General features: G+C 45.5%; 1 protein-coding gene and 1 non-coding gene across 2 annotated transcripts; both read right to left on the reverse strand.

Annotated features, from left to right (window-relative positions):
* Positions 1-1,059: 1,059 nt before the first annotated feature.
* LOC120672649 (vacuolar protein-sorting-associated protein 33 homolog) lies at positions 1,060-16,426 on the reverse strand. Its single transcript, XM_039953173.1, has 22 exons — positions 16,145-16,426; positions 16,032-16,071; positions 15,850-15,930; positions 15,499-15,693; positions 14,921-15,031; positions 14,783-14,848; positions 14,479-14,586; positions 14,342-14,386; positions 14,083-14,139; positions 9,475-9,569; positions 8,828-8,879; positions 8,562-8,621; positions 7,640-7,702; positions 7,463-7,569; positions 6,908-7,030; positions 4,202-4,283; positions 4,018-4,088; positions 3,433-3,513; positions 2,788-2,845; positions 2,641-2,708; positions 1,984-2,071; positions 1,060-1,565 (listed from the first exon to the last, which is right to left on the reverse strand). The coding sequence occupies exons 1-22, from the start codon at positions 16,195-16,197 to the stop codon at positions 1,464-1,466; spliced, it is 1,806 nt and encodes a 601-aa protein (XP_039809107.1). The 5' UTR covers positions 16,198-16,426; the 3' UTR covers positions 1,060-1,463.
* An 8,350-nt stretch (positions 16,427-24,776) lies between these two features.
* LOC120696408 lies at positions 24,777-24,880 on the reverse strand. The gene has a single exon (XR_005684179.1). It is a non-coding gene; the product is annotated as a small nucleolar RNA R71 (small nucleolar RNA).
* Positions 24,881-26,488: the final 1,608 nt, after the last annotated feature.

Consider the following 26,488-nt stretch of genomic DNA (forward strand, 5'->3'; position numbering starts at 1 on the left):
TCCCAGTGCCCTCGGCCTTTCCTTTTCTCATAATTGTATGTTAGTCCCTGTAATTAATTTTTATTTTGTTACATTCTATTTCTTATAACTGTTATTGTAAAAGAGAAAGAAGAGAAAAAAGAAAAGAAAAAGAAAGGGAGCGGACAAGAAAATAAGAAGAAATGAGATGGTAGTAGGAGATGGTTGAATAAAATAAATAGTAGCTTATATAGAGGAAGATATAGAGTACGGATGCGTGCGGAACAACAGAATATAGAGAAGAGAATCTTGAAGAGCAGGATGTAATACTTTTTTTACAAGCTAAATTTAGAGTACGATGAGTTCGGATAGTCTATGGTAGACAAGAGAATAAAGTGCAGGTATGTGGCGGTGATGGCGGAAATGCAAGAACGATTAACTACAATCTTGTATGCCAATGCCATGTAGTTGTTCCACTCTACAGGTTATACTACCTGCTACCAGCAAATGCAGCAATAACCTGCAAATAAAAAAAAATACGAACACAACAAATTGACCTATTCATCTCACCTACATTGCAATCTTAAAAAAAACAGTGTATCAAGCTTAGCACGATCTTCTTCCATGTATCAAATAAATTTTCACAAAATATAATCAAATGGTAAAAAACATGTATCATTTGCACAACGCTTACATACAACCCATTGTAGTATTCAATACAAAAGTTGCTCGGAAATTTAAAATCTACAGTTTTAATATATAGTACAATTCCAAATTCAAAATACTTTTACAACCCACCCGCATAAATGTTTAGGAACGATCAATTCTACCTACATACGACTCAGACACTTAAACGTCTTCGCATCAACAACTTTGTAGTAAAAAAATGCGCTCAAAATTTTAAAATCTAAAGCTTTGCTACAAAAGAAACTTTTAAAATAAATGAAAACAAAAAAACTATAACCAAAACCACTAAATATAACAAAAAAAGAGTTCCATTTCCATATCAAAAATAATATCCTACTTAAATAGTAGCACCACAACAATGGAGTCCAAAATATATACCATGTATTATCACAACTTATACGAGACGGGAACCTATGGTCCACTACAACTCTTAAATTTGATGAATAATTAGTATTTTCAATCATTCAAATAATATATATATATATTGACAAGTTATTCACTGGCTAACCCAACCTGGCGCCAGACGCCGCACCCCAAGTTTTCTAGTCTAATCTAATATTATGTCCACGACTTTTTCCTCCAACATGTCGGAGCCGAGATAAGCCAACCGCCATGAACAATAACACACAGACAACTAAAACATTCAGCTCTTATAATGACAAAACAGAAACATACATTATACCTCTTTTTAATAAAAAAAAGAATGAGCCTAGCGTCCAGTTGCCCAATTAGGAACCCATAGCAAAAAAAAAAAAAAATCACAAGTTTGGGTTCGCCTGCGACTGCAATTAGAAACACATGCACAGAAAAGAAAGATGTTACATCATCCCCTCTTTGCTATTGGCTATTATTGGTCTGAGTATCGTGTTGCCATTGACGACCTTTGTTGTTGCAACAAGGAAGTCGTAGCCCATTCCTTCCTGCAATACGCAAGCCAAAAGATTTTTTTCAAAAAAAAACAATGGTATGTCTAAATAAAGAAAACAATTTTCCCCAGTGAAATTTCAGGTATTATGCGTTAAAAGAATATAGTTCCAAGGAAAGACTTTGGTCATGTAAAAAGTAGTGGATTAGTTGACTATTAGGAAAAAAATGACCCATATACTCTTCATAATAAGGGACAAAGCAAAAACCATGAAAGGAACTGACTCTGTAATAATCCCTATCAATGGTTGCGCCATACTATTCTTATCGATTTTGTAATGACCCGCCATGAAAAAACGAGATCAGGAAAATACGTGCCATAGATACTGAAGTGAATTAAGTCTATTAAAACACCTTAGAATCAATTTGCTATAAACATCTGAAAAATCGAGAAACAAATCGGACAACACATACCTGTGCACTAAGGAATCGGAGGGCAGCAATCTCAGCAAATGTGACTCCACCAATAAATACAACCAAAACCAGAGAGCGATGACCAACCCTAGAATAGACAGAAATTTTGGAAAGCAGACTTAAAATCATGAGAATATGATGGGAAAGATTAGAACTGCAGCAAATGACAATTCTTTCCTAGAAAATATAAGTAAAAAAACAGACACCAGCAAATTCAGTAAAATAAACACTAATATTGCTCACATTTTCCTTGTTTTCCTTATCTTTCTTTTTTAACCAAATGTTTTCCTTATCAAATATATTGGATACTCATTCTATTAGGGGAGATTTTCTGTAATTTATTGTTAGCAAAATGACAAGGCAAGGATAGATGAGGGCTAGGACTCAATACTTATGGAATGACTAGATTCTTAAAACTAATCATTAAAATTAAGGAAACAATACCATGTAATTTTATCCCCAAATAATAACCCAATCCCAAGGCCCTAGGAAGGCATGGTGCTGCTCCTCCCTCATGGATCCTAAATGGGTTGTACAGGACATTTTCAGACCCCATTTTCCTTGAGTTTGTATACAGAGCCAACATGGTGTCCATATCTTCCTCCTCTCTCCATTTTAATCACTAAATGTTTGAATTGTACTACAGGGGTGAATTACCTGTCAATACTCTGTTGAGCCCCTGAACCTGGCTGTACTTCCAGTGACGAATCAAACATTGAACCACCCTACATGAGTTAGATGAATATTCAAGAAAAAGATTTTTGCTTCCCTAAAATGTGAAGTCATTCGATGGAGTCCGCTTACCCTTTTCAAATCCAAATGTGGACCTGGCAACAGTTTCAACAATTCTTCAATAGAACGCCTGTAAAATAAGAAATAACTATAATGTGAGAGTATATGTGTATAATTTTTCATCCTTTAATTAAGGTCATTCATGCAAATCACTTGCACAACATGACTCATATCGGGTGATGATCCTATTATATTGGATATTTATTCTAGTAGAACTGATTTTATCTGTAATTTATTATCGACAAAATGACTCATAAGTTTCCACAGAATTAAACTGCAAAATTTCTTAAGAAAAAAGGAATCGGAAGGCCACAATTTTGAATCAAGTATATGAGAGGGGAGGAGAACATGTAAGAATTATGTATTTATGTTCTTTGCCAAAACAAAGAAAAAGGATAAATGAACAAAACCATGTAAGAACTTTCCATCACTAAGAAAAAAGCTAGATATTCCCTTTTATTCTCTGATTCTTTTCGCATCTTTTATGTCTACCGAAAGATCATAGACACTCCATCGAAAGAAAAGGAATGATCATAGAAACATTTCTTCCACAGAAAATTAAACAATATGTTCTCTGCGGATTACATTCATAGAGACACAAAAAGAATATTATTATCCAAAAGTAAAGAGAGAAAGAAACTAGGATGACAAACATACCATCCAGATCTCACTGCATGCTGAACAAGGCGAATACTAAGAGGCGCATATCCAGAAAAAATGTACGATATATCACTAGGGCTGAGATTGACATAAGAATAGATTAGTGGTAGATAGCACGGCCAAAGATATTGAATGCCAAGTTAGTTACAACAAGCAGAAGAATGGCCATAGTTATGTGTTTTATAATCATAACAATGAAGCAATGGTTGCAAGAAAACAAATAACTTTTAAAGCAAAATAGAAAGTAAACAAAATGATTCAAACATTTTGGTAAAATTTTAGCATAAAGTTTAGTTAGATGTATCAAAACCAGTAATCAGTTCCGTTCCTTCCAAATTATTAGTGGAAGCAACTAAAGGAAGTTTAATTCATCTCTAGTACAACTGAAGACACCAACAAGCTATATTACTTATCTGTAAGTAAGAAACAGTGCAAGTCACAAGCAGATTTACATGCAGCAATATTGAAGCACAGATTAATACACGTGCTTATATGACCATGGATATATGAAACCATATGTTTGCAGCATGAGCAAATGGAAGATAACATGCATAGTAAACATATAGCCTCATGTGTTAATACTTTGTTGTATCATGTACGTCAACTATAAGCTGCAGAGCTCTTGTAATGCCAACCCAATTGCTTCTTGATTCCTGGGAAGCACAATAATATGCCATAGAAGATTAGAAAGGAAAAAGAAAATAACATCGAAGGAGCCATGGACAACTCTCATGAAAAAGTTCAGTGAGGACCAAATCTGACTAACCTGCCTCTTAAAAAGGCCAGCCTTCTCCAGATTGTACAATAAGTGCATGTGCTCAAAGCCATAACTATGGAGTATCTCTCGCCTAGACAGTAGAATAAAAAAGCAGAGTAGACAAGGATGAAGTGTACACTCAACAGTATGCTAGAATCTATCAAATAAATTCTAACATATGCACAGCGTATAACAATTGCACTTGCAGACCAAGAAAGACATACAATGACTGCTTAATCCCTAATTATTGTCTCAAAGTCATGCATGAAAACAATACATAGTAAAAGGTGGAAGTTTCATAAGGGTGTACAGGGACTTGTTTTACATTGGAGTATGAAACATGCCATACATTTGTTAAAAAGGCCATAAACAATTGTCTTATGTTTGTGGACCAATTATTATAGCCAATCTGTTGACTGAATGAATGAGACAGTGGTACAGAATACTGAGAATGCTAGCACATCCACTAGTCACTGCACATCAGGATATTGGAATCAAGACGATGTCTAGTTCGTGGTCAGAGGCCAAGTCCCAATTCAAAATCAAGATGTCTCTGACAAGACATGTAGCCACTTTCAATTGATAAAGGTGTAGGGCTATGACCATTTGCCTGGTCATCCTGTTGTATAAAACTTGGCCATTGTTATGAATAGCACCTTGTATTCAATATGAGAAGCCCGAATATATACATGTACAGGCGTTAGGAAATATGCACAAAACCTCTTATACAATGGGGAAACTACAAAGGGTACATATCCATCTAACACCCCTTAAACTCAAGGTGGATCAATGACACTGAGTTTGGAGAGATAGAACTTGTGCTGTACTCACGCCTGTGCCTTAGTGAAGAAGTCTGCCAACTGAAGTTCTAAAGGCACATACTAAAGAGTAATTATTAGAGTATATTTGGGATATCTATATAATAGGTAGGTTAGGATTGTATCCGGACTCTACCATACCGTAGGAGAGGCTTGCCCTCCAAGTCATGTACCTCAATATATACCGGCTAGGCCTCAATGCAATACAATCAATCCAATATGGCTTGGAGTACAAGATATACATGCCCAATGGGCCTACACGCCCAATATGGGCCTTGTGTACACATACACAGCTATAGATGCCTAATACCCGCCCGCAGTCAAAGCGTTAGGATTCCGGATGCAAAGACTGGACCGAAAATCCTGAAACAGCTGTACTGAGAGACCCTTCGTCATGATATCAGCAAACTGATACTGTGATGGCACATGGAGAATGCGGACTTCACCCAAGGAGACCTTTTCGCGGACGAAGTGGATGTCGATCTCGATGTGCTTGGTATGGCGTCAGCAAAATTATCGGGAATAGTAGGCCGGAAAGGAGCAACAGGAAGAGGTTGGCAGGGTATCACCACTAAGAAATCCCAAAGACGAAGACTACGCATGTGTAGCGAGGAACCCAGTCGCAATAGTTGGTGCCATTGAAAAGCACCGGACATTGTGTAATCTGCACACAACCGGATGGTGGAACGGAAGGAGACGCCATCCCAAACAGCAACAGTCGACGGCGAGAGCACAAAGGAAAAGCAGCGGGCGACGGCGAGAGCGCTAAAGAAAAGCGGCAGTGGCAGCAGCTTTTTTTTTTTGACCTGCACTGCTAGTACTCGGCAGCCAAGCTGTGTGTTGCAAAACAAAGCAACGCAACGCACGAACAGGAGCAAAGAAACAGAGCACACAAAGCAGCAGCAGTTTTTTTTTCTTCTTTTTATTTTACAAATCAATCTGCTACTCTGGTTTCTCCCTGATCTCTACCAAGAAGAGCTATGCTTCCACACAGGATGGCAGCAAATCGACAGTACGATGGCGGTGGCATGCAGATGTGGAACGGGCGAGCCGGCAGTGATGCAAAACCTGCTGCTGGTAGTCCTCAAGACGAGGACAGAAGAGGCAGCAGACGGGAGAGACGAGCTGCAGGTTGCCGTCGGCAATGAGCTGGTGATGACAGAACAAGGCAGCAGCAGCAAAAACAAGTCGCCAGCAGCAAAATTGGATGGAACTGTGTTGCCAAGATCAAATTGATAGGGGAAAATCAATCCAATCGGTGGAAAAGGCAACTATGGTGGCTGGGCAGCACACAAGTGCAACGTGCTTTGCTTTTGGAATAGGAACAACTAGGGGAGATCAAGATGAAACCTAACCCTAGTTTGGTTGTGATACCATGTTATGAATAGCACTTGTATTCAATATGAGGGCTCTAGGCCCGAATACATACATGTACAGGCATTAAAAAATATGCGCAAAACCCCTTATACAATGGGGAAACTACAAAGGGTACATATACATCTAACAGCCATAAAGCCTATTTATGAATTTCTAATATTTTTCAATATTTAATTTATCATGTATGGAAGGTGATACATCAAATTTGTAAATTTATGCGCTAGCTTGATGCGGGACTGGTGCAAAATACATGGATGCTTCAAATTTAGTATGTCTGGGTACAAAGACGTCAAAATTCTATCAGTTCATAAAAAGTTGGGAGAAAATGCACATCTCTGAATGCAGTATCTGGAAAGAAAAATGTGCGCCAAGACAGAATACACTATTTGCCCGTTTTACATATAATGTTGTAGTACACTGTACATATCAGAAGTTAATCATTGAACCAATAATTAACATAAAACTTTGCACAGAAGCAATAAAGGAAAGAAGAATGCTCCGTAAACCTACATAAGCATACCTCAAGTAATCAAAATTCTTCTTTGGCAACCCAGCATTTGTAAGAGAGAGTAACACTAGAAGGCGAAGCACATTTTCAATAGGTTCCTGTTTATGTATCATCTCCTCGATGTACTCAAAGCATCTGGGGATGAAATTAACTTAGCCCATATACTAACATAATTTGGGAGGAAGCAAAAAGACATATGGTGGTTAATCATGATAGAAAACATGCAGTCAAACTTCATATAACATTTTGGGTGGATTTTGTACCAGTATGGAAGTAAAAGAATATCAATATAAATGCAATTCAAAACACAAGTTCAACTTTGTGAAAGCTCAAGAGAACTAATTTTTACTCATTCACTAAACTCCGTTCACGTCAATAGAAACAAGCATACCAAAAGTGATTCTTTACAAAAATGATTAAACCTAACGATAAATTAAATAGGAACAATGAATGAACTGCAAGAAAAAAGAAACAAAAGAAAGCTAAAGAGCAGTGGAAATGAAATGACACGAAGCTCAGCTGTGCATTCAAAGAATAAAAGAGGGAGTAGTGCAAAGATAAACTCACATTTCAAAGTTCTGAATCTCCAATATTGTTTGTTCTATGTCTAGTCGGGCATGGAATGAGGGTTTTCCTGTGAAGGATTGCAAGTGTTGCGCCAAATGAACATGCCTCTAAACCATTACATGCAATACGTTAGTAAAACAACAAAAAAGATAGAATGCAGCCATTCAATCAACTCACAGCTATCTCCGGCAGTGAGTGCAACCTCCTCACAAAATCCTTGAGCTCAGAAACAGACTGGGTCTATGAAAACGAAAATATTAATAAATTAATTTCCTTTTCCACATTGTACTAGCAAAAAAGGTAATTTGCTGTAGAAATAAACAGACATGTAGACAAACATACTTATTACTGAAAGCAAGAAATCCACTAGAAAGTAGTAGGCTACTCATGCTAAGAGTTCAACCAAAGCATGTCCACACTTAAGACTAAAACATTTGGTACTATTTATCCAAGCAATAATACCTAGATCACCAACGATGGAGAAAAAAAACATTGAATAAGACAATTTTATTTAATTCAAGATAATCTGATGATTATAAAATTTGAATGACATTTTTAACATTTTTTTATGATCTTGTGAATATCAAATCAGTTCAATTTATGTCACTCCTCAACAGAAGGTAAATGCTATATGTCCATGTTATCATAATAACAGTAAGAAATCAAACAGACTGAAAAGTGACCATGTCTAATATTTGTTTCAGGAACAGGATTTTATCCACTATTATTGTGCTGGATCTAAATACAGGCACAGATGCAAATGGCAGGGCATTCATACTTGACAGGCAGTTTGTGAGGTTCATCCTCCTTGATTCAAGTCTGGAGTGAAGAGAGGCCGATTATACACTTATTTCTCATTGTGTCCTAATAGAAATAACTATGGTCCATTATAGAGGCTTTCTATGAAGAACTCAATCTTATTATCTATAAAGGAAAGTATAACTTGATAAACAAGCAAAATACTCAATCCATATATAGGCGAACAACATTTCAACCTTTATATAACAAGGGACTTCTGATTCTAACAGTAAATGGTCTCAAAAATAAACTTGTATAAGCAAATCATCTGATAAAAGAATTAGGACAATTTAATTCTTACATTGGTCGATTTCACTTCCGCATAATCTTGCTGAATAGATGTTGCTTTTTGACGTAAAACCTGTAGACAGTATAATTTATGATAATTTAAAGTTGGTAGAATTGATGGTAGCTATAATAACAAACTGGAATTATCTTATAAAAAACAAACTGGAATTAGACACATTTATAAGCTATGACAACAGCAGGTATAACCAAAACCACAGAAGAATTACCACAAGGCTCGTTCATATGAAATAAACAAGAATTGAAGTCAGTTGAGTGAACCTGAACTACAACTTCAAAATTCAGGTCTCGAATCTCCTTGTACAACTTATCACTGAAAATGAAAAGAATGACAATATAAATTCATAGGTCCACAAAAATATCATGTAAGCCTATGTACAATAAGACAATTGCACACATATATTTGCACTATATACAGTCACAAATAAGTACCAGCCTCTATCCAATATATTTGTAAATTATTAAATGGTAATGTTAGGATATATTTTTTGAGAAAGGTAACCAGTATAATTCCACAGCCAATCTAGATACTCATGACCGTAAAGTCATCAAACATTACTAAAAAAATCCATCAGTAGCAAATACCTAAATTTCTACATCCAATGTTTTGAAATGTGAAAAACGAATCGTAAGTATCTTGATTAGGACAACGAGGTTAATAGGGGAAAGTGTATTCAAAAATAATTTAAAAAATAGCAACAATGCTTCCTTACATACAAAGTATTCATAGGCACAAAGCAAGTTTACAATTTAGTAATATGTGCTCTCTCCAATCACAAATATAAGACATTTATGACATATAAAAAGGTTTGACTTGGGACAAACATAAACGAAACATTTGTGCTAAAGGGGTATTTAAAAATACAAAGAGCAAATTAATCATCGCTAATAGAGACAGTGATATTTACCTCGAATTCAGTGGAACCTTAACCTTTTTCCCATCTTGTTGAGTTCCCATTATGCTCGCATCAACTTCTACTGAACCATTATTAATTTGGAGCATCTGTAGAATATTACACGATCATAGAATTCATTTCAAACAACTCGAGATTCTATATCCCACTAGCTATGCAGCATTAGGATGGTAGATAATCTTTTCTTACAAAATGCATGATAGATCATCTGTATATATTGATTGCACTTTGTTAAGCAAAAAACAAATGTCTCGGACCTACCATCAATTAAGCAATGATTAGTTATTGTTGTTTTCAGAGCCATACGGAACAAAACAGACAAAAAGAAGACAACCCCACATAGCGAAAATCCTAGGCAATACTACCCTGCTGGCTGCAGCATAGAAAACAGGTAAACATGCAGCTGTATATGCTTTTCTATATAAACTAAGATTCCTAACATTCCTAGATCATCATGTGCAATCTAGCAGCAGGTCTGTTGGCCAATTATTAAACCTGAAATCATGGCGGCAGTTTCAGCAGTTTGGAGTCGGAAATTCTGCAATTTTGAACTGCTTAATTCTGCCTATATTACTCTCCTTCCGAAAAAGGATGATGCTGCAAGCATTAAAGATTACAGACCAATCAGTCTGGTTCACTCTTTCGCAAAGCTCATCACTAAGCTCCTAGCTGTTAGACTATATGAGTCAAGGGTAGTTTAGTCTTTTCCTATTGTCTAGGGTTTGGGTGCTCATGTACTATATATATCCCCATTTGGGGCTGGTTAATCTATCCTATATTTCAGCCTGCATTCTTAATCGTAACATGGAATCAGAGCTCCAGGTTGTGTAGATCCGGCGCCGCCACCCTTCGTCATCCCGCTGCGCTGCCCCTGGGAGCTTCGTCTTGCTCCTGGGGGCGGCATCTTCCTCCAGCCCCAAACCCATTTCTCTGTTTTTTTTAGTAGTTGAGTCGCAGCAGCTGCTGTCCACCTGTCGCGGAGAAGTCGCCGTCCATCCTCAACCTCCGGCTGCCGCCGGACCTCGATTCGTCATCCCCAGGCGCAAATCGAGCGCCGCCGGGCCTTGATTTGACTTTCCCGGCCGCAGATCGAGGGTGCCCAGTCGTCGCCGGCCCTCCCCCGCGGCATAGCAACAGCAGCAGCAGCACATCTTCCCGCGGAGCCGTCCGTCCGCTCCTCTGCTCCGCATCGTCGTCAGCCCGTCGCGCGGATCCGGCCGTCTTCATCCTCACGGTCGGCACAACCCGTCGCTGCCGCCGTCCGTCGTCCACTCGGCCCTTCGCGGCCGTTCTTGCGCGGCCCGTAGCGTCGCAGCCGCCCATCGCGGCCTGTCGTGGCCTCCTCTGCTGCTGCTCGTCGGCCGTCGCGGCCTCAGTCGTGGAGCCATCCGCGCCGCCCGCGCGCGTTCGTCCGGCCGTCCGCTCCATCCGTGCCATCCCTGCTCGTCCGCTCTGTCCGCGAGAGGGGGAGCTGCACGTCGCAGCTCGTCTTCCTCTCCCCGTTGCGGCTCGTCCCGGCGTGGATCCGCGACGCCGCTGCAGGCCGCCCGCCCGTCGCGAATCAGCTCGTTGCGGCCATCTCCTGCCGCCCGTGGCAACAGCACGTCCTCTGCTGTGTCCGCCCGTCGCGGCTGCCCGCCCATCTCTTGCGTGCTGCATCTTCGTGCTGGCTGTCTCTTGTGTGCTGCTGCTCCCCGCCTGGGTCTTCTTCCTTGCCTCCCGTTGGGGCTTTTGCAGTGTGGACAGGGGGTGTTTGTGCGGCTCTGTGCTGCACGCCTCTGTTTTGCATCACCTTGTATTCTTGTGTTGGCCAATTGCTTCTAGTTCATCTCCATATTTTGTTCTGCTGCTGCCATATCGCTGTTGCTTGCTGCTACCTGCTAGTATCTGCTATATTAGAGTCTTTTGTCTCATGTCCAGCTAGCATCTCCGTCGTCCCAATTCCAGTGTGTCCACCAATGCTAGTGTCTATCCAAGTCCAATTGCATACATCCAGTTCGTCAATGCCGTGCGAGTCCACAAATTCATTGTCAGATCAGTCAATCTTTTTTTTATGGTTAGCTGAGTCCCGTCGATTTAGCTAATCTCGTCATCATCATTGTGGTGCGTCAATGCCCTCTTGGTCCCTTTCAGAGCCGTTTTGCTCCACGTCATGATCAATGGCCGTCTATTTGTCGTCATCACATTCCTATCTCACCACTTGCCGTCTTGCAGTGGTGCTTTCTATCTTTGGCTGGTTTGACACATCTCACTATTCTTGTCAAGTTCAAAGTCTCCAAAGCAAGATTCATGTTTGAAGAGTCGACGTACTGGTTTGTGAAGACTTGTGGTATTTGCTGAAGTACGGTTGTGAAGGCAATACCCTTCTTGTGGAGGAGCATTTTCTACATCGACAAGTTCAAGAGTTGCACGCTTTGATGACATCTTTGATTTCGGACTTTGGATGTATCAATTTCATGTTTATGTTTGAATCTAGTGCTTAAGTTTAGTCTAGTGCTTAGTATCAACTCTCCAAATGCAACGACATTGCATTCACATTGCATTTGAGAGGGGGTGTTAGAGTATATGAGTCAAGGGTAGTTTAGTCTTTTCCTATTGTCTAGGGTTTGGGTGCTCATGTACTATATATATCCCCATTTGGGGCTGGTTAATCTATCCTATATTTCAACCTCCATTCTTAATCGTAACACTAGCAAATAGGCTGGCGGTGGCGGGGCGCCTAGACCAATTGGTATCACCAAATCAGAGTGCCACGCAGGGGGCCCATGACGAGCGAACGACGGGAAATGGCTACGACGAGCAGCAGACAGGCGACCGATGGCTGCGCAACAGGCGGATCCGCGTCGACAGAGGCCGCCACGACAGGTGGTGCGCAGACGCGCGTGAGGACGGGCGGACGCGTAGGCGGCCACGGGCAGAGGCGCGACCAGCGCAATAGGGCCGCAATGGACGGAGGGGCCAACTCGATGACGGACGGGTGGATAGCGACGACGACGAATCAACGCCGAGACGAGCTGCTACGGGCGGCGGAGAGGATGACGGTGGAGGATCCATGACGAGCAGGTGTTGCTACTCCCCTCCTGCGAGCAGATCGACGATGGATGGAGACAAGATCTTGTTGCTACTGCTACGACGCAACTAAAAGAAGAAATGGGTTTGGGGCTAGAGATGCCGCCCCCAGGAACAAGATCGATGCTCCCAAGGCAGTACTGCGGAAGACGACGGGTCCACATGATCTGAGATTTCATTTCAATCTTGGCTCTGATACCATGTTAGGAATGAATGGAAGCAGAAATGTTGGATTGTATTGACCAGCCCCAAGGGCAATATATAGTACATGAGGCACCCCAAACCCTAGAATAGATAATTACAATAGTACCCTTGACTATTATGACTGTTATACCCTTTAACAAGTCAGTGTTCAACTTAATAGTCAGATGAAGTCTGCCGGAGACAAAACAACTAATTTAACGGCTAAAAGTTTTAGATGATCTTTGGTGACTTTGACCGTACTCAACAAAATCATTATTGTTCAATCTTATCATACACGCAAAAAAATTAACAGGGCAAACTTAGAAAGATAGATGCACAATCAAATTTTTTTCTTGCTTCGAGCAAGTTACTGGTAAGAGAAAGGAAATTATAGAATATTTCCTGTTGGTTCCATCGTTAGATAAATCGATGTTAGTGTCGTGCAGATAGGAGTGGTAAGGATGATGATGGCCCTAATGCCCTTTCAGTATCCAAATCAGCCATTAATTATTTTTAGCTCACAAACATGTAAAAAATTAGCACTTTCTGCCGCTGGCTCTCTGCAACTGCTATCCCTCGGCGGCCGCAGCTCCCTCTTCCGGCACACTCCCTCCCAGTCGTAGCTCCCTCCCTGCCGCCGCCAGCAGCTCTCTGCCGCCACGCCTTCCTACTCGCTGCCGCCACGCACACACGAGCGCACCAGGAGGAGCGCAAGCACCACCAGTTGTGGCGCCGTGCGGGACACTGACGAGTGGAAGACGGACTCCCTGCACACACGCCGCCGCGGTCGCCACTTGCGGAGTGCCCTCCGCTGGGGCAGGTGGTAGTGGCGTCGAGGAGCCCCACGTTGCACGCCAGGGTGAGCAAATCTGGCGCGGGCGTCGATTTCTTCTCCCCCAAGGGCCTCCCGCCCGTGCGGACCACGAGGATACACCACTCGGGCCTGTTCAGCCACCACTCTGCGCTCCTCCCAGCGGCGGACTCCGACGGGTGGGAGGATGGCAGGAGGACTGCTACAGCGGCAACTTCTCCGAGACGGCCAACGAGGCGTGCTCTAGTGACTCCAGCAGAAGGAAAAAAGAATATGACATGTGGGTCCCGCAAACCTAGGGCAACGATGGCAATACACCCTGAAAACCATGCTTTTTTGGAGTTGAGAACACCCTCGTAGCCAAACACCACATCCAGACAGCTCCAACTCCACCTAGAGCTATCTCCACCTGAAGTTTTGGAGTGGAGCTGCTCCAGGCACAGTTGGAGCCATGCCAAACAGGCCCTTAGTATTTCACACAAACAGATCATATTCTCATTATCTAATGATCTATGCCACGATGAAAAGCTTTTGTCTACCTCATCCAGCAAGCCTTCATATGTCAACTGAGAGCACATTGGTGTCACCATGTCCACCTGAATGGAAACAAAATTAGAACAGATAAGAAAACTATGATACATCAAACAAGTATCACACATAAAATCACTATACAAAAGGTATCACTTGATGACTTAAAAGAGAAACATAGCACAAAAATAGGAGAAATCAAGAAGCACAAAATGAATGTTTTATGAAATGTAAATCGCAGTATCAAATAGAATATAATAGAAAATTTACCTCTCTATCTAACAGGATAACGGTGTTTATCTCCGGAATTCCCATCTAAGAATCAACAAACAATAAAAACGGAACTAATTAGGTTCAAATAACTTCAGAAATCTGACTCATAAAAGGAAAACATTAGTTGATGTTACATCATCCATGTTGACCGGATCCTCTAGTTGCATATTATTCAACAACTCTGCAGCTTTGGTAGATGCCACACCCTTAGCCCTAACATTTGGGATAACTCCAAAGGCAAACTGGCAAAAAGATGGAATAATAAGCATGAGTGTATAACTTCAAGAATCTTGTGATGTGCAGATTTCTAAAATTGGTAAATACTCCGCACTCTACAGTTCAGTAGCAGATAACAAGTTAGCATGTCCCTATGTGCCTCAGACACAAATCTTGCACATAATATATAAATTTCAAATATACAAATGGAGGAATAAGTACCTCTAGTTTATGAATTGCTTTTGCAACATGCCAGATAGAGCTTGTATCTCCCTCAATTAGACATTCCTAAAGAATCATAGGAGCTCAAGTGACACTCAGGATATCGAAACACAAATGCTAGATGATATGCATCAGTACCTGCAAAGCATGGTCAAGTTCAAAAGAAAGGACATCATCATCCAATGGAACAAGATACAAGGGGTATTCTCCGAGCGTCAGTTTCTGATGAACTTTCTCTTCCTCCAGGATCTGCAGGCACCAAGTAAGACAATATAATCCATATTCCAATCACAGTTTCATCATCCCTCTTCACAGCAGCAAAAGGACAAGATTGCCTTCAATGAAAGCTCATTTGTTCATAAAACCATAAATACATACCCTGGGCAACATTAAAAATCTTACATACATAGTACACACTGCCAATGCTTAACATGCCAAATACAATACAGAAGGTGCTTGCCAATTTTTGGAACCTATTCAAACCAATTTTCAACTAGACTCAGCAATATCTACTCTCATGCTAAACATATCCATCATATCTGGCAATTGTTATCACTTTGAGCTTTCACTCTTACTAAATTTAAATCAATAATAAATAAATAGTTATAAGTATTGGAAACTATTCTAGGATCCAACAAACTAGACCTCCAGCGAAAAATAACAATGAAAGAACACCTAAATGGATTAGCCCAAACATAAAAGAGAACAAGCGATACCTTCTCACAAGCAATGGTGCACCGTGGTGCAAAGTAAAGGAAGTATTCCCTTTGGAGCCCTTTAGATTCATCATTCCTGATCTGACTTGTGATGAGTTTCATGAAGCTCAGCTGAGAGCGCACAAGATATACAATTTTTGGGCATTCCGTCTGCAAGGGATCAGAAGAGAGAATTCGCAACTCCGCGCCATACTCCTGATAAGTAGAACAAACCAAATAGTGAGATAAGCAAGTCTGAAATTCCACAAATGAAATGTGGCAATAGCCTCACCGTAGATATAATGCATAAAAGGTATTGCAACGAATATTACAGCAATTCAGAGTTATTGAGACAACATGGCACCATTCAACCTTTAGCAGGGATGTCTGTACGATCAGCGACAGGGTCCCAGCAAGCTTCGGATCAATGACCAGACACTTCTTCCCCCTTATCTGATATACACCACAAAGGAAACTAAATTCCTCAGTTCAGCGTCAACAACAAGACCACTAGAGGCCGTGGACGAGCGAGCAGTGTGAGACAAGAAACTCACGGTTTTTAGGATGCCTATTAGGTCCTTCTGCGACTGCTCCCTGCAATCGGAGCGAACACGCCTGTCAGAATCTAGAGGCGTAACAGATAGGAGGCGAAAAGAATAGGGAGCACCTGAGGGCCGCAAGATTGAGCGGCGCATTGTCCAGGTTGGGGATCTGCGCCATCTGTCGAGAGCTGGGAGAGCGAGGGAGAGAGGGTGGGCTCAAGAACTTAGGGAGGGAGGACGGGGGGGGGGGGGCGGCGCAGGAACGGGCCAACAGCAGAGGAAGAGAGCGAGGCCGGCGCAGCCAAGAGCGCAAGGAGGGAGGGCGGCGGCGCGGAAGAAAGGGGAGGGCCGGCGGCGCAGCAGCAGCAGCAGGGGGAGGACGGACCGCGCGCGGCGCAGGGGAAATGGATGGAAGGGCAGCGGCGCAGTCTAGGGGTCGGAGGCATATTAGGCTATCAAGAGCAAATTTGCTCCTCCTCCTTGTTTCCCACGTCTCCTCACATATTTACTGTCTACAGTACGTCTACAGTGCCAAAGAGTACTTTTGCTCCTTCATTTGCTCTCCCCACTGTGGACGGTCTTAGGGGGCCTCTTTGCCAGCTCCAGCCGGAGCTCTGCCAAAGGGTGAAAATTTGAGGTGCTCCAGGTCTGGAGCTGCAATCGGCTCCCCGTAGCAGCGACGGAGCTAGGGAAAGGAGGCTTCTCGCGGCTCCGTCTTGAGGCCCACCGGTGTGCTCCCAATTTTCCCCGCAACTTCCAATTAATTACACCAATTTTGCCAATGCCTTCGGGAAAAAAAACGCTTCGGCGCGGCTGCCTCGCTCACCACTCCACGTGAAACAGAACGACACTTCTCTCCCCCCCACTCGGAAACTGACCGGCGGCGCCCGATGAACCCCCTCCGCCGGCCGGCGGCGCGCCGGGAGGGCACTCCAGCGAGCGAAATCGACGGATCCACACCTGCAGAGCTCGATCCGGGCATTGGGGGCGGCGGAGAGTTCTCCTACGAGCCGGATGGCACTCTGCGCCCAGGAGGAGGCGCGGCGGCCGGCCAAGGTGCATGAGGAGGCGTGACGGCCGGCCATGGCGCGGCGGGCGGCCAAGGTGCAGCGCGGGGGAGGAGCGCGGACACGGCGTGGCCGAACTCCTCGGCGGCTGCCCCAACTGCGTTCCCGCCTAGCGTCGACGTGCTTGGCGGAGGGGGGCCATGGCAGGGCATATTGGATATTTCACATTTTCTATCCATTCATAAAAATCAGCATGAAGCCGTTTTGTCAAACGCTTCACAAAACGGCTCCAGTTCCACTAGAGAAGCCGCTCCACCAGAGAAGCCGGAGCCGGAGCCGTTTTTGGTGGAGCCGGAGCCCTGCCAAACAGGCCCAGACCGGACCGGAGTTCGAATCGGCAAGGTTCGCTCTTGTCAATCGTAATAGCATCTCACAGAGCTCTGTGAGTTAGATAAAAAAGGAAGATAAAAAATTCCATCTAACAGAAACTCTATCTACCTCGTCTTCTATTCTCATTTTCTATCCAGAGGTGTAGCTCGACATTTTTGCCTAGCGCTGAGTACTAGCCATCCCTTTTTAAATTTTGGAGAAGCGGTTGGATTTCATTCCCTTCTCACTAGCTATTTCATTTTACATAATAGTTGTATCAAAATTTTAACTATTCATAGATACAAGAGCTCTTGGATATACTCTAAGGATCCGACTGTTTCGAACCAGAGAATTGAACCGCCCACAAATACTTTCAAATCGGTGCAATATCATAATATATAATAAATGATTAGCAACATAGAGTTGACTACATGTGCACATAAATTGTTAAATAACATAACTATATAAACAAATTACAACTAATCTAGCCACAAGTCCACAAAAGATACTAAAGAATTATCATTTTGTGTGTTTGTGGTTGTTAACTCAATGATGGCCAATATTTAATAATATATTAAAATAATAATATTTCGTAATGCATCATAGCAAGATGTATCTTAATTTAATAAACTCCATAAGTTTTGATGCTCTAAAGTTGTTTAACGGGATTGACGGTGGGTGAGTACCGCCTGTAGGGATTCCGGGGAACCCCCGTTTAGAGATTCGGCCAGGGGTGTAACATGCAGCGAGATCTTCATGTGGGAAGTTCTGTGATACGGTGATTTAGACAGGTTCAGGCCGCCGTTCGAGGCGTAATACCCTACGTCCTGTGTTCTTGAGTTCTTGAGATTACTATTCTTGCTCCTATGTGTTCGTTATCTGGGATCAGGAGCCGATCCCCTTACATGTCCTGGGACCTTCCTATTTATAGAATACAACTAGTATTGGGAATATTCTCCCTTGGGTGTGAACGCTCCACGCCTGGAGCGGGCGCCGTCCACCAACTTGCTCTGCTTCTTGTCAGCCGGGAGGACAGTTTGTCGGGCCCACCCAGAGCCGTCCGGGGTGCACCCTGGAGGGATGCGGCACCCTGTGAGCTCCGGGGTGCGGCCCGAGGCGCCGCGGGGTGTCCCGGGGTGGCCTTCTTCTGACCCGCTGGGCCCGCTTTTCGCCCGGGGTGACCTGAGTCAACCCCGGGCAGGCGGCCGGGGTCGGGCGAGGAGTCACCACGACAGGACGCGCAGTAAATAGGGGCAGGCCCCAGCCACCGTCCACTTACCCCTGAGGGGACGCGGCTCAGAGATAAGCCTATCCAGCCGGCTCACCGCTGCACGGCTCCTCCGTAATCATGATGTTTTTACTGGAAGCCGCGCCCTCCTTCGGGCCTCGTGTAGGCTACAGCGGTGCGGCGCAGTAATCCGGGGGACGCCCGCACGGTAAAAGATTTTCTACCGAGTGGGAGTCTTCGTCGAGAAGGAAAGGGATCTTCCTGGGCCACCACGAGGGGCCCGGGCCCGATCCAGCCCGAGAGGACGTGGGGTCCGCTTGGAAGACCCGTCCGGCGTAATCGCGGCCGTGGGGGTGCGGACAAGCGATTCGCCTTCCCATCATGCACTTTTTCTTGGCGAGTAGGACCCCCCGATCCCGCTACGCTGACAGTAGCCCCCGAGCCCATCGCTGACCCGGGGGACAGGTCGATGGTGGGGCCACACACATCTGTCGCCGTCAATGTCTCGGCCGCTTTCCCACGTCGACATCATGGGGGGATCGTGCCGAACCTTCCGGAGGGGACGAGGCGCCGCCACAAGTGATCCCCTCGCCGCTCCGCCTTCTCCCCTCCCCCATAAGTATATAAGCAAGGAGAGAGGCTCTTCTGGCCGGTACGCACCCTTGGCCTTCTTCCAACTCTCGCACCCCCACTTCCGAGCCTTCTCCTTCTCCTGCTTCCGCCATGACTCCAGAGGCCCGCAGGTGAGCGGTCGTCGCGTTCTTGACTTCGTCCTGTCCTTTGCCGGCGGCGATGGCGTGGAGGTGGTGCAGAAGGTGGTGCGGACGGGCACTGTCGTCCGCCAAGGCGGGGATTTCCCTACACCCCGCAACGGCCGGGAGGTGGTGACCTTCCTCGCCTTCTTGATGGTGGGGATGGCACCGCCATTCTCGCCATTCTTGGCGGCGACCCTCGAGGAGTACGCCATCCACCTGGTGCACCTCACCCCCAACGTCGCACGCTAGCGCTGTTCGCGCACGTGTGCAGATGTTCATGGGAGTGCAGCCATCGGTGGAGCTTTTTTGCCACTTCTTCGCCATCAGCCGGTCGCCGTCGCTTTCTCCCGGCCTCGGCGCCGCTCCTCAAGCCTGTACCGTTGGTGGGGTCTTCTTCTTCTGACGGCGCAGCTCCAGCTTTCTTCCCATTGCCCGGCGAGACAAGTGGGAGAACTGTGAGCGGTACTGGCTGTACGTGGAGGTGGACGACCCATCGCCTCCCCTAGGTGCCCCCGGCCGGCAACTCCCATTGGAATGAGGCACCGGTGCTCAGGGCGGCGTGGCTGCCAGTGTTGGGACAAATCAAAACGCTCCGGCAGGCCGGCCTCATGTCGACCATAGGGGCAGCCGACTTCTTCTGCCGCTGTCTGGCCCCTTTGCAGGCCCGCCCGCACCCGGTGTGGTTCTACGCCGGCGATGATGATGCGAGCCGGCTAGGGCGTGACGTGGAGTTCAACCCCGACGACTCGACGGTGGCCGAGTGGCTGGAGCTGGCGATGGAGGAGAAAGACCCGCGGTGCCCTTCCTCCCCGAGGGGGTTCATCCCTTGTGCGAGGATTCGGACCGCGAGATGGTGCTCCGCCTCCATCCGGCGGTGGACGAGCAGGGGCTAGCCCGCTTACCCGGCGCTCAGAGGAGGCGGCCGTCCCGCGGTGGCAGAGGAGGCAACGGAGCCGAGCCACAGGGGATCCAAGCATTCGTGCTTGGTCTCCCCCATCTTGGTGGAGTCCTCCTCGGCGTCCCCGTCCCCTTCACTGGCGTTTAGCACGAGGCCCGCGAGAGGTTCGTCTTTTGCTGTCGTCGCATCGAAGCAGGTGCCGGCCGTGAAACGGCCGGCGATGATCTCCCCTTGGTGGCATCAGCGGTCTTTGACTGGTACCAGGTTTGTGCCCCCAGACCGCGCTTTGGGTGGGTGAGTACCGCCTGCAGGGATTTCGTTGAACCCCGTTTAGAGATTCGGCCAGGGGTGTAACACGCAGCGAGATCTTCCTATGGGAAGGTCTGTGAGACGTTGGTTTAGACAAGTTCAGGTTGCCGTTCGAGGCGTAATACCCTACCTCAGAGCTCTTTGGAGATCGGCGTCTGGAAAAGAAGTTACAACTTGTTAGTATGAGTATTCTATTAATTCTATTAAGCCCTAGGCCGGGATGTCACATACTCAACCCCTTAAGAGACCGATGTCTGTTGACGTTTCACAGCATCACGAATAGAATCCCCAAGCGCACGGATATTGTCATAGGCTTTCACTGTTGGTATTTTACCGTCAGGTTCTCCGAGGGTTATCCCGAGGAGAATGGTTATGAGTAGGGACTCGTCGAGATCAGAACGCAATGGTGCAAGAAACACAAGGATTTAGATAGGTTCAGGCCGCCGGAGCGTAATACCCTACTTCCTGTGTGGTGGTTTGTATTCCCTTAGGTGTTGTTCGATGTTTTGGAGGAGTCCCTGTTCGCCCTTATATAATCCGGGGGAACAGGGTTACATGGAAAGTCCTAGTCGAGTTCCGTTAGGATCCCAGTCCGAGGGGTTAAGCTGGTTTCCGAGTACGTCATCTACTCCTATTCGGGTAGATACAAAAGTGGTAGGGCATATCCATGTGCTACTCCCTACTCTAGAATATTCTCTGTCCGTGGGCAGTCCTGCTGCCCCGGGTCTGACAAGCCCCCGAGCTCTTCGTAGTCGAGTCCTGCAGGTGTCCGTGTACTTCTGAAGACGTCCTTCGAGTGCTTTGAAGGGTTCTGGACTTGGGTCTTGGCAACGAGTGCTTTGGATGCTTCTGGAGCAAGTTGATCGCTTCTGGAGTCCATCGAGTGCTTCGAGTAGTCTTCCAATTATACTTTTTCGGCTGCGTCGAGGCTATGAGGTGCTCAAGCCCCGAATTTGTCTTGGTATATGGTGCGTGATGAACTCGCGCTCCATATGGAGTAGCCCACGAGCCTTAGTTTGATTTATCAAGTCGGGCTGAGGGTTGAATCGGTCTTCTGGGTTCTTTAGGTGCTTGCAATATTTTTGAAAAAGTTGCCTTTTGATGATACGTGTCCCGCAGCCCCCGAGCCTTGAATTCAAATCCGTGATTTGGGGTTAAGAGTCCAGGAGATCGTATCATGTACTCTGCAATCTTTCTGATATCATTAGTGCTGCGGCTATTCTTCTGAAAAGGTGACAGTGTGGTGTACTGTGTGCCCGTGGGTTCACGTGGCGAGTACTGTTGTAGAATCTTTTCTGTTTCGTCCGTGAGCTGCCCGGTCCTTTGGTGTCACGAGGGGTAGTGAGGCTCCGCTGCTTCTTCTATTTAAGTAGTGTTTGTGGCACTGTTGGCATTTCTTATGCCCCAAAAGAATGTTAATTCCGCAAGCGCATAGAATCACCGCTGTAGCACTTCACCATGGAGTATTCCAGGATATCGTATTTTTCCTCAGGGAAGCACTATGGTAAAGAGTATCGTAAATCGAATGATAACCGTACTAGTTAACAACTGACTAATTTAGATGGGGGTAAGCCAGATACAAGGATAAGATAAATGGCCAGTCTATGACCGAGTGACACACGGAGACTCGATTCCTTAGAGAGGTAGGAGCAGGGAGGACAACGAGCGAGATAAGACACCTGATAAACTTCTGAACTATCGAGCTAGCCTCTCTAGATCAGACTAACTATCCAACTAATCTTCGGGAAAGAAGAGCTTACTTCGGCGGCCTTAGGGAAGGACTCAGACTGGGATGAGAAGGGAGTCCAACGGCAGTCGGCATATTGACGGTGCTTAAGTGCCATTTTCACCTGTCAACTATACTCAATAATAAAGGAAAACTACATGTCTTACTCACATATTTGTATCACTAACCTCACTCCACAGTTGTTTTTGAGTTTTGTACATTTCAGATGAGCAGGAGCAGAAAAAGACGAAAATATGCAGCAGACACCATACAACTACGCAGAATATCGCATCCGGCATCACACCCTTACAAAGAGGGCCCACATGTCAGAGGAAACGGGGCCTCCACACAAGATGCACCAGAGGATAAGGATAAGGATCAAAGAATATACCATCTAGCAGAAGATCGGGCCGAGAGGCTGCCAGGTGGCGTCGGCCGACCCCTGGGTCGGCCGAACCTGGCCTGGTTCCCGTCCAGGTGCACTTCGAGGAGGAGTGGCTGCCAAGGCACATGATCACCTTCCATATGTGCGTTGGTGGGAAACCGACCTCTAGAGCTATAAATAGGCCTCTCCTCAACCCCCCCCCTCAACACACACACACACACACACACACACACACACACACACACACACACACACACACACACACACACACACACACACACACACACTTCATTCCATTCTCTCCAAGAAGGCTCTCCTCTCTCTTGCTCTCTTAGCTAGGTAGTGGAGCTAGGCTAGTTCTCTTTAGCGAGCAAGTCGTCCTCGGGGTTGTTGAGCAATCCTCGGCTCCTGGTATGGCTTTATATCCGACTTGTCAGACTTCTATTTATAGTATAGAGTTTTGCCATGGTTGCTTTGCTATCTTGATAGTTTATCAATCCATGCTTAGTTTGTTCATAAGTTATGCTACGGTCTTGGTTAGGCCAGATGATCCGGGTACGGATAGAGGTTCGTTATGCTTTTGGGCTTGCTCTAGTGTTTTACTCGTCCATCCGAAGGGTGGGAGACCTGGGGGCACTAGAGTAGTGACTTCATACACGAGCATGGTGCTCGGGTATGCGGAATCCTTCAGATATGACCGTGCTCCACGGTGTGACTGGGGTAGATGGCAGGTGGTGACAGCCCTGTCCGTCCGGCGTAACAGTGGTGTTGCGTTTAGCGTACTCCCCGACGTTCGGGTTCAGTGTAGGTGTTCATGCAAAGAGGTAACGGGATTGGATGTACTCCGGTGTAGGACCTTCTCCCCGCTATCCCATTTTCCTAGCACCTGCGGTCCTAACCATGATCTAACATGGTCCCAGTTTTGGATAGAAGCACTAGGACACCTAACCTAGCCTAAGCTCCAGCTGACTTGACGTAGGATAGAGTAGTTCTTTGTTTTATAGTTTCGCTCCTTTATTCCTTCCTCTTGGAGTGTGGATGTGTGTTGTGTCGCATTACCCTTGCTTATTCTTTATTTGTACTTACCCCTGTTAGAGTATTGCCTATTGCTTGAGGCACAATGTCATGGTTAATGTTGAGTACAATACCTTTGTCGCTGCCGTCCTTTGGGACACAAATAAATAACGATACCCTTACTCTCCGGGTTAAATGCTACAACGGTATATCCGTGCGCTTGTGGATCCATCTATAATCGTATTGATTATACCACGAGAGTGGCACCCCTTGGGTGCAGTTGTTAGGATGGGTTCGGCGCCCTCATTTCTAGTGATTGCACTAAGGACTGCCAACAGGCATTTCTGGCGCTGTTGCTAAGGATTAACCATTCCTAGTGATTGCACTAAGAAATGTCAATAAGCATTTCTGGCGCCGTTGCCGGGGATGACATGTGAACAAAGATATTGTGCTGATATTAACTTAGACCTTGTACTCAGGATATAGTCTTTACTCTTTCAGGCTAATGTCACTTTATGTCTTCTTTTATTTTTGGTTTGAAAGAAGACAGGGGTATTGTATGACTGGTTTCTCCCTGCCGGAAAACTACACAGACAATCCAGAGAGGCTCATGAGAAGGGCACGACCTCGTGTCGTTCCTTCTCTCGCTATCCTCCCGGCCCAGGAACCCATTTCGGAAGCACCACTCGTTCTTGAGGGTATGGCTGAAAAGACTCTCCGCGAGTTCTCTGTCCCCTCCACCAACAATGTGGCCACTAGCCCCAACATCAATGTCGGGGATGTGAACTTCGAGCTCAAATCAAGCCTCATCAACATGGTGCAGGCTAGCCCATTCTGTGGCAAGCCAAATGAGGACGCAAATGCACATTTGCAGAATTTTCTGGAGCTCTGCGACACCGTTGTCATACGGGGTGTCACCGCCGACATTGTCAAGCTTCGTCTGTTTCCCTTTTCCCTCCTGGGGAAGGCGAAATAGTGGTTTTATAAAGAAAAGGACATCGACACCTAGGCCAAATGCTCCAAGGCGTTCCTCGCAAAATTCTTCCCGCTGGGCAAAACAAATGCCCTGCACAGGAGAATTTCAAGTTTCCAACAGACAGGGATGGAATCCATCCCAAAAGCTTGGGAGAGGCTACAGGAATACATCCTGGCCTGTCCTCATCATGGCATGGATGAGTGGCTCATCCTGCAAAGCTTCTACAACGGGCTCACAACGACATCTCGAGCCAATATTGATGCCGCTGCTGGAGGAGCCTTCCTCGACCTGACCACAGCCAAATCCAAAGCATGGGTCGAGAAGATGGTCTCCAGTCAGGGGTAGAGCGATGAACGACTCCAATCCCTCACCAAGGGCACGCATACCGTCAAGGAGACGGATATGATTGTTGCCAAACTGGACCTCCTACTGAAGCATCTCGGCAAAAGGGCCGAATTCAAGAAGCATAGAGAAAACTATGCTCGTGCCTTGGAATTGCACTTCACGTGCGAAGTCTGTGGTAATGAAGGACACTCGGGGAACAATTGCCCCGAAACCCGTGAAGACTGCGCCTACCTCAACAACAACAACAACAACAACGAGTACCGTCCACAACAAGGAGGCCAGGGGTGGAACCAGCCACGTCCACCTTTTCAGGGAGGTAATAACTACAATCCTTCTTATAATTCGAATTTCAATTCAAACCAACCTCCCTTGAGAGAACTTGTTCTTGGCCAAGTTAAAATCAACGAAAATATAAATAAAAAGCTTTTGGCCAATGATAAATCCCTGGAAAGTTTAAATGTTAAGCTTGAAACTTTGTCTTCTACGCTCAAAAACCAGTCAAGTTTCAATAAAAAGGTTGAATCTCTTCTTGCTCAAATAGCTGCTTCTGTTCCTGTCTCTGAGAATGTTAAAGCGGTGACCACGAGGGGTGGTAAGTCCACTTGTGATCCACCACACCCTAACCATGCAGGAAAAGCACCAGCAACCCAGGAAGAAGTACAACCAACGGATCAAGAAGAAACCAGGGAACCAGAAAAGGGAACGGCTCCACAGGATTACATTGAGACCAGTTTCTTGCCGTTCCCCACCCGTAACAAGAAGGCAACTGTGGATGAACAAATCACCCATTTTGTTGAGATGATCCAGAAGATACATGTTAACGTCCCTCAACTGGACGTTATGCATGTGCCGACCTACGCCCGATATATCAAGGACATCATTAACAACAAACGGCCACTACCCACCATAGAGTTTGTCAAGCTTACAGAAGAGTGTAGCACAGTTATACTAAACCAATCCCCGGAAAAGAAGAAAGATCCAGGATGCCCCACAATCACGTGTTCAATCGGGGCACAACACTTCAGCCGTGCCTTGTGTGACTTGGGAGCATGCGTCAGCGTGATGCCAAAAGCTGTCTACAACAAGCTAAACTTCACACACCTCACGCCAACTTTAATGCATCTCCAGCTGGCAGACTCCTCGGTACGGTATCCGGAGGGGATTGCAGAAGACGTATCGGTAAAAGTCAGGGACTACTTCATCCCTGTCGACTTCGTGGTACTGGACATGGACATTTCCAAGGATACACCACTTATCCTAGGGAGACCATTCCTGAGCACTGCAGGGGCACAAATCAATGTTGGAGCCGGAGAAATCCGCTTCAATATCAATGGCAAGGAAGAAAGGTTCCCATTTCAGCCCAAGGTTGAGCAATGCTCTATGATCAAAATCAAGTTTGGGCCAAATCCACGAGGCATACAAGAAGTCGTGGTAACACCACGAAAGAAGGACAATAT

The sequence above is a fragment of the Panicum virgatum genome, chromosome 2K, assembly GCF_016808335.1.
Source record: "Panicum virgatum strain AP13 chromosome 2K, P.virgatum_v5, whole genome shotgun sequence".
NCBI lineage: Eukaryota > Viridiplantae > Streptophyta > Magnoliopsida > Poales > Poaceae > Panicum > Panicum virgatum.